This window comes from Antrostomus carolinensis, unplaced genomic scaffold, assembly GCF_000700745.2.
Source record: "Antrostomus carolinensis isolate BGI_N321 unplaced genomic scaffold, ASM70074v2 scaffold9104, whole genome shotgun sequence".
NCBI classification, from domain to species: domain Eukaryota; kingdom Metazoa; phylum Chordata; class Aves; order Caprimulgiformes; family Caprimulgidae; genus Antrostomus; species Antrostomus carolinensis.
Window position 1 is genome coordinate 1,554 of NW_010312785.1, and position 8,962 is coordinate 10,515.

General features: G+C 38.7%; 1 protein-coding gene across 1 annotated transcript in view; it reads left to right on the top strand.

Moving 5' to 3' along the window:
- The first annotated feature begins 363 nt into the window (after positions 1-363).
- MANBA (mannosidase beta) overlaps positions 364-8,962 on the top strand; it is a 23,620-nt gene continuing 15,021 nt past the window's right edge. Inside the window, exons 1-5 of the mRNA XM_010167108.1 lie at positions 364-527; positions 1,641-1,758; positions 4,503-4,589; positions 5,173-5,340; positions 8,572-8,790. Coding sequence (XP_010165410.1) covers positions 364-527; positions 1,641-1,758; positions 4,503-4,589; positions 5,173-5,340; positions 8,572-8,790 — 756 coding nt within the window. The remainder of the gene's footprint in view (positions 528-1,640; positions 1,759-4,502; positions 4,590-5,172; positions 5,341-8,571; positions 8,791-8,962) is intronic.

An 8,962-nucleotide genomic window follows, 5' to 3' on the forward strand; every position in this document is an offset into this window, starting at 1 on the left:
GTCTGATCTAATGCAACCACTGCATTCCTCTTGCTGGTCCCCAGCTGGAATTCGGTCTGAATACTGCAGCAAGTGAATGTCCACCTGTTTCTTACACACATATATGCATGAGCACACTCGCTTGTTTGTGCATGCTTTCTCTCTCTCTTACTATAATAGTAACTTTCAAAAGTGAACAGGCTTATCAGAAGGATTTGTTTTAGCTCTGTTACAGTGTGTTTTAATTAAGCAGAAATTTAGAGATGAGACCATGTCTTTTGACTCCTTGACAAATTCTAAGCTGTTAGCATTTAGTTGAACCGCTTTCACAATGTTTTTCTTGATTTATTTTGTTTTAATTTATCTGCTTTAAACCTAAGTTTCATGTCTTCACAGGCCTATTTTCGGACAGTAGAACTTGTTCAGGAGCCTGTTCCTGGCTCACCAGGTCTGAGTTTCTACTTCAGTATCAATGGCCGACCCATTTTCCTTAAGGGCTCGAACTGGATTCCAGCAGATTCTTTCCAGGACAGAGTGACCTATGACACGTAAGCCATATTTGATGTTCTCTAAGGAGAAATGATCATGTTTTCCTCTTCCTGATACTCTGTCTGCCCTCTATCAAAGGGTGTCATTGGGGAGTGGAACTCCTTTCAAGGTAGGACACTAATTGTTGTGGGTTGGAAGCCTTAGAATTAGGGCTTAATTAACTTGAATAGATTTGAGTGATGTTCAAGGCATGTAAGTGCAATAACTGGTGGGAAGGTGGTTGTTTGCTGTCTACAAGTTACTGGCCTTTCAGGTATTTTTAGGGATGATCCTCAGGCTGTTTGATCCTATTGCCTGGGACACGTGCAGTGGTACTCGGAGATCGTGCACTTCAGCCATGTTCTAACCCATCTTGTGCAGGGAGACTTAAGTGCATAGTAGCCTCTCTTCTTCTTTCCCCCCCCTCTCCCCTTCTGGTCCAAGCTTCTTGGATTTCGATGACAGAGCACCCCCGAGATACAGGTGGGCTGGGGGCCACACTGTACTTTGACTAAGCTTTGCTCTGGGTAGTTGGGGAGCCAGGGACAACGGAGCATGCTGCAGTGTACACTCCCATGCCATTTAGAGGCTTCCAGCATGATTAAGGAAAAATTAATGAAGCCCGAATCCCTTAAAATGAGATTCATCGTCTCAGATTTTTTTCTTCCCCCTCTCGCTCCCCATCCTTCTCGCTACGCATTGTGGAACTTGGGAAGATAATACAGATTTCTGAACATGTTTAAAAGAGGATTTGAATTCAAGTGATTGGTATTTAAAGCAAGTAATATCTAAGGAGAAAAGAGCAACCTAGTTAATAAAATATAGTATTTCTAAATCTTATCCTGCCAATGCTTCTGTAAAAGCACTTACTTCATGTGTCACTCCATCTATTTCATAAGTGTTAACAGGACCAAGTAATGTTTCCTGCATAAAAAATTGCTTTTTGAAAGCTCTGTCCAGACGTGCAGGCTTAGAAGATATCAAAATAGTCTGGTTTCTGTCAGAGTTATAAATCTTAGATTGCCTGCTAATGATGAATATTTGGTTGTTTTGTTTGTTTTCAATAACTTTAGAAACTCCTAAGTGATAGAGTTTCACAAAACTTGTATAAATTTTCTTTTTTTATTGGACAGATTATGGCTACTCTTGAAGTCTGCAGCAGATGCTAACATGAATGCACTTCGGGTTTGGGGAGGAGGAGTGTATGAACAAGATGAATTTTATGATATTTGCAATGAACTAGGAATAATGGTAAAAACAAACACCGAACACTTACTTAAAAACTGATAAGAATTTATAAATAAAAATCCACTCTAAATGAACAGAATACAAGAATTAATCCATGAACTCTAGCAATCTTTCCAAAGGATGTGGTAGAGTACCATCCTGAGAAGTCAGATCAACCTGATTTTTTTTTTTTTTTTATTTTTTTATTTTTTTAATTTTTAAAATTTCTTTTTAATCTGGATGGTTCCTGATTACCGAGGCTGGATGTTGAAGCCGGAAGTTGTAGTCTTAAGACTTTATATTAGAACCCCAGCTTCTATTTTCTCTTTTAAGGCTACAACTCTATTCCTCACTCATCCTCACTTCCCTTCCCAGCCCAGAATCCCCGCTTTATCTCCTCTTCCTTTTCTCCCCACTGTCTTTTATCCCGTCTCTCTTATCTTTCCCAAAATCAGAGCAACAGCACTGTGGCTTTAACTTCCTGTCCTCAATCTCTTTTCAGACCAAAGCTCTCATCTTTGTATACTGTACATCTCTCACAGTTCTACGTTTCCTGCTCTCTTGGGGAAGAAATGAGAGAAGAAATGAACAGCTGAGGGACTGGTACTAGTGATGACACTTAATGGAGGAGATGTTTACACTGTAATGATGAGTACGATAGAAGAACTTCTGTGAACTGTAGGCATCAACAAGGACTTGCAACACTCAGTCAAATAGTTGGGAAACAAGTAGTGCAAGGGGGAGGAGTTATTCACAATATTTTTTCTGTAGCAGCCAGGCTGCAGGGGCCCTGTAGCTGTGTTTGGGACTTACTTATGTGATAACAACCCTGCTGAGGAATCTGAATGCTTGAGTATGTGCCCCAGATTGAGACCAAAGGCCTTGCAGTCTAACCTCAGTGAGGATTTAAGGCCTGCTTTATTTGAGTTTTGTGCTTTCAGCCACCTCAGTTATCAAAATGCCAGAGAAGGTGATCATGCTTTTTTCTGCTGTGGAAATGGATTTTCTTTCTTTTAAAAGTATTTTCTCCTTTATAGTGATAGCTGAAAAGGTTTGGAGTTTTTTCGTTCAAACTTTTTAAACAAAAATATTTCACTTGGACTGAAGCCAAGCATGGAAGGTCTTATCCAGAGGCTCTTTTTTGAACAAGCTATAATTGAGTATAAATGTAGCTCTAAGGGGAACACCTGCTGCAAACACTGATAATGCTAGATGGGTACCTTTGATTATATGAGCTTGGAAGCACACGTTAATAAGTTTTGATGAAATGGTGACTAGATGAGTAAAGGCCAAGTTGCATCTGGTGTTAAAATCCCAAGAAGTATGTCTGGTCTTTTTCTACAGCATAAAAAGCAGGGAAATAGAATTGATACCTTGCAGCCTTCTGCTGTGTGTGCTAAAAAAAAATGGAATGTTACATCTATTTTAGTCATCTGAATGGATGCCCTGATTTTCAGGGCTTCTGAGCACTTAGAGTTCTTTCATTTTTGACACTAGGCACCTAAATAGGCCACTTAGATCAGTGCTTGTACAGGGCTCAATGTAAGATTTAGATCTTATTTTGCAGCCAAAATAGCAAGTAGGTGCAGAAAATCAGACCCTTATTCTGGAGGGGGTGGTGCTGGAGGCTTTTGGTTTTGTTTCTTCTGATGGTCTTTTAAAGGCTTAAAAGCGCATTAGAGTCAAACTGTGCTTAAGGGAAAACAGTGATAGCTCACTGAGGGGAAAAAGCAAGAGAAAGTTTATTTCAATAGAGTTTTGACTCTACAGTCACTGAAGGATGCCAAAGGCTTTTTTTGTACAATGCTGGGAGTGCAACAATTATTAATGGATCCATTACCTCCCACATTCCTGTTCCCTATCTTCAGTTTTCTTAGGGAATGTATGCCGCAAAGAGGCATCGAAAAGCATGTTCTCACTGCAAGGGAAGTGCAGTTGTATGAGGAGCTGATCTGGCTCTCTCAATTGTTTATGTAGTATGGTGTTCAGAAAAGTGTAGTCTCCTACAGACTCCTTTGGGTTAACATGCTCCTTCAAGAGATCTTTCTGTTAACATTTGAGATGGGCTATCAAGAGGCTCTAAGTTACAACAATTTATAAAACACAACAAATAAAACAAGAAATCTTACCCATCTCTGCCCACTGGTAGAGTCATACCTACTTGATCTTTCTTTGAAGAGAAAGATCATTGTGCTGTTAGAGGATCTAGTTTGTTTCTGCCCCTCTCGCTGGTTAAGATACGCTCATTTTAAGATCAGTTTGTGCCTTTGGTATGGGAGTGCTTTGTTAACAAGTACACTTGAACATCTGTTAATTGTGCTCGATACCATGACAGAAGAATTACTGTCTCTTTTTAATAAGTAATGGGGATTTGGTATTACAGCTGCAAAGCCGTAAATACAAAATTGTTCTGTTCAGATGGAGATTGCCCCACATTCACATTTGAGCAGTGCATGGATTGTAATTATTCCATTGAAACTTACTGAACTTTACTCATCAGTGAATCAGGATCTGATTCCTATGGGTAAATATTTTGTAACTCTGATATTGAGGAAGATCACAGTGGTGTATGCACATACTAAATCCCATGGAGGATGTGATTGTTTTAGTGGTACTTTCCAAGAATAACACATAGAACATTTCAGTTTAATTCTTTTTGAGATAAATAACTTCTGTCTGAACAGAGGATTGTGCACCTTAATAACCATATACTTTTCAAGTATGTAAAATGATTTGCTAACAGATTTTTTTTTTCCCTTTCCCCGTAGATTTGGCAGGATTTTATGTTTGCATGTGCACTGTATCCAACTGACCAGAATTACTTAGAATCCGTAAGAGCAGAAGTTTCTCATCAGGTATTTTGTCTGTGCATTGAAGCTCTAGTTCCTATTACCTATTTTTGATTGATTGACTGTGTAAGTTAGCTTTCCAGGAATGCTTATTTGGAAGTGGTAGTGTACCTTTTATGTAGCAGGCACAAAATGTAACCTTGCTAAATCCTCTTTAACTTGCTTGCAGGAGTAGTCAGTCAAGCAGAGGTACAGGCCTTCCTCATGTCCAGACTGCACTGTTCTCAAGAATGTTTAAGAGCATTCACTGAAAGTGAGCTCTAATGATTGCAACATGCCTTAGCAGAGAATTTATCCTTCACATGTAGCTGAGTAGGTGGGGATGAAGCTACACACATGTGCATATGGTGGATATACGTCAGCATATTAAAAGTTTGCCCCTCTGTAGGTGTATATTACAAAAGTTTGAGCTTGGTGAAGAGCTGAAGGAATAGAGAACAGTGCAGATAAAAACAGGAATTGTAGGCTCATCAGTTGTAATATGCATGTGGTCTTGTAGTTCAAGCAGTAATAAAGTTATTTTAATTTTTTAATTAGTTTTAAGAGAAGTAATTTTGCTTGACTTCTGAAACTCTAAGTTGTATTTCAGGTAAGGCGTTTAAAATCCCATCCATCAATTATTCTGTGGAGTGGTAACAATGAAAATGAAGCAGCAATTGCAAGCAACTGGTTCTCCATACCTTATGCTGACAGAGAAGTCTATGTCAAAGACTATGTGATGCTTTATGTGAAGAACATCCGAGAAATAGTTCTTACTGTAAGTGATCTCAAAAAACTGTAGGGACTGTGGCTTGGCAAAAGGTTTTAATGTTTGCAATTTGAGCAACTTGAATTTTGGTGTTGTGTGTGGGGTTTTTTATTTGGGTTTTTTTGGTTTTTAATCCTTTTGAGAAATGTAAAACAGCACGTTATTGAGGAATTGCACTTTCCAAGCTCTTGTACACAACTCTCTAAACTCAAGGGTTATCCTCAAAGTAAAACAAACCAAAAATTACTTACACCTTTAATGCTTTGTGGTATGTAAAGGAAGACCTGAAAATGTAGTAGATCTCACTTCTTTTTTTATCTTCCTATTTTTAATATTTCCACAAAAACCTTCACTTCAGTGGACAAAAATTAGCTTGCCCATTAATTAATTAATCTAGATGATCAGATTTCCTCTATCCTGATTTTGTTGAAGGATACTGTAAGAAGGTTTTAACAACCTTCAGGCCTTTTAATAGCTGTTGAAGAAATTAATAAAGATGTTATTTCTTCAGTGTGCTCTTTCAGTATTTAAGTTTTTTGTCTTAAGCAGGTTAAAAAAAAAAAGCTACGTTAAACATTATCCTCATGCTGTCTAGCCATTATATTGTGTGGTTTTTATTGTGTGTTTTTTTATATTGTGTGGGGTTTTTTATATTTTTATTGTGTGTTTTTTTAATATTTTTTTATATTGTGCGTTTTTTTGTATTGTGTGTTTTTTATTGTGTGTCTAGCCATTATATTGTGTGATTTTGAAAAACAGATTAATGGTATTCTACAGTACATGAAAGGCAAATAAGATATTTTGAGATAGGACTTAAACTGTGGGCATGCAAACCAGAAGCACCTGGAATCTGTGATGAAGTCTACTGTGATTTGGCACTACCTGTTTTGTGCAGCTTTTGTAGTTTTATTTTTCCTCCTAGAAGTATCGCAGTTCTTAATTATTTAATGGAATCTGCTTTTAACTAACTTTTATGTGCGTATGTAGAGAAAATTGATTTAAAATTCACAAATTGATGTCACATAAGTGTATAGGGATTACCAAACAATACTTGAATCACAGGTGAGTATTCTAAACTCCCTTGTTAGCTAAGAGACAAAATGTTTTAAGAGTTTTGTCCAGTTAGAACTTCCTTCTGCAACAAGAGTATGAGTTTCTGTTAACCTGAAAATGCCAGTGGCCTCTTCCTACCCAGTTATCCCTTGGATAGGATGATCTTACTGACTTCAAGGTATGATAATTTTAGTCTAATCTCTGTCCTTTTCAGGATGAGATATGTTTCCTGTTATGAGGCTCATGACCTGAAGTTTCTCTTTGCTAAGACAGGCATTCAGTATGTAGGTGACAGCAGTATTATTGCGTGTTAGTGGAGGCTACTGGCATTGTCAGAGTAGTTGTACTCTGAGAATTTGCTATACCTTTCTACTGGAAAAGTTGAGATATGAGGAAACAATAAAAATGAGGCCAGATTTGAAAGAACCTGCTGAAAAGAATCCCCCTCTTGAGGACAGTTATACATGTAATGTAATGGTGTCTTATATTCTTGCTTAACATCTTGATATGAGATTTCTGTATTTCAGTTAAGTTTTTTGGAACAGAGTTGTTTGTAAAGGTGTGCTGTGGTGTTTCTGTGATTAGCTACCTGAGCTGGATGGCCAGTGCATGTGCAGCAAAGTGAGGTGTTCTGGTTTGATACTGTTTTTAGTTACAGTTCACTTGTGCAGTGTTGCTGTCCAAGATGGACTCTCTTTTATTTTAAACCCGTAGAATAACTATTTTGAGTGCCAGAAGGAACCATACAGTGAAATAATTTCAGGTCCTGTGTAGTACGAGCCAGCTGAGAAAACCGGTAACTGCTAGCAGTAGTGCGCTGTATAACTGAAAAAGGCTTCTAAGTTTGAGCTAAAGACTTCAGGGAATCATAGAATCATGGAATGGTTTGGGTTGGAAGGGACCTTAAAGATCATCTAGTTCCACCCCCTCTGCCATCAGCAGGGACACCTTCCACCAGGTTCAAAGCTTCATCCAACCTGGCCTTGAACACGTCCAAGGAGGGAGCATTCACAACTTCTCTGGGCACCTGTTCCAGTGTCTGACCACCCTCAGAGGAAGGAATTTCTTCCTAATATCTAATCTAAATCTACCCTCTTCCAGTTTGAAGCCACTATCCTTCGTTCTGTCACTAACTGCCTTTGTAAAAAGTCCTTCCCCAGCTTTCTTGTAGCCCCTTCAGGTACTGGAAGGCCACTATAAGATCTCCCCAGAGCCTTCTCTTCTCCAGGCTGAACAGCCCCAACTCTCTCAGCCTGTCCTCATAGGAGACATGGTCCAGCCCTCTGATCATCCTCCAGGATATCCTGTAGTTAATTGTTTCAGTTAATTATTAATTACACATGTCAAAAAAAAAAAAAAGGTGAAGGGGACTATTTCTTAAAATGAAGCACATGTCGAAGTGCTTTACTGTAGCTTTACTGTATTGAAGGCGATTGCTGTAACTTGTGACTGGGAAGTAACTCAGGCCTCTATCTTACTACAAGTAGGGTGCTAAATAAATTATACCTGCAAAAGGATTCCTTCAGTACTTTGTAGGGTACTGCTAAAAGATTAAGTATACTAAATCTACTGAGGCTATAAATAAAGGCAGCTCTGAACAATGTGAAATGTAACCCTTCTTATAGCCTCATCTATCTTAATGTGGGGAGACAGCCAAAATGACAATAACCTGTAATGCTACTGTGCAAGCCTTAGTAGCAGAATACCTTGGCTTTGTAAAGACTAAATTTAGGTGACTGCTTAATAAGAAAGGGGAAAATCATGCCCTCGTTCCTGCAAAAACACTGCAAAAGTAATGATTTTCCATAAAGAAGTCACTGTACTCAAATATTAATGTTCCTTGAGTTTATTTTTCAGAAGGCACACTTTAAATAGCTTTCATTAAGAATTTAGAAGTATGTAAAGATAGAAAATCTTTTGATGTGAGGAGAGAATCCCTTAGAACAGCAGAGCAAGAAATATCGTGCCCAGCTGTCCTCCAGGAACATAAATAAGAAGCTAATTAAGCAAGTAAAGATGGTGAATGTCAGGACACAAAGTGGAAAGTTTCCTAGGTGGTGACTCAGAAATTTGGAGAAGGCATGTTCATCCTTCCCCTCCTTTTCAAAATACGGTCTATGTATTTGGATGATAAAAGCCAATCACTTTGTGAGGGGTTGTGGTTTTGTTTTGTTTTTTAAATCCCAGGAAGATAAGAGTCGTCCTTTTATTGCATCCAGTCCCACCAATGGCTTGGAGTCAGTTAAAGAAGGTTGGCTCTCCCAGAACCCTTATGATACCCATTATGGTGACACTCACTTTTATGACTACAGCAATGACTGTTGGAACTGGACAGTGTATCCTAAAACTCGTTTTGCTTCAGAGTATGGATTTCAATCCTGGCCTTCCTTCAGTACAATTGAAAAGGTAAGGCTGGGCTTCTGCACCTTACTGTCCCCTCTGCCCTCATTTAGTGAGGGCGATAAGTCTCTTCCCAACAAACTACAGCATCCAAACTGTAGTTGGGGTCATATGTTGGTGTGGCCCAGGTACGATAGAGGTGTATGCTGGTGTGGAGGGATGGGATGAAACTGGACTC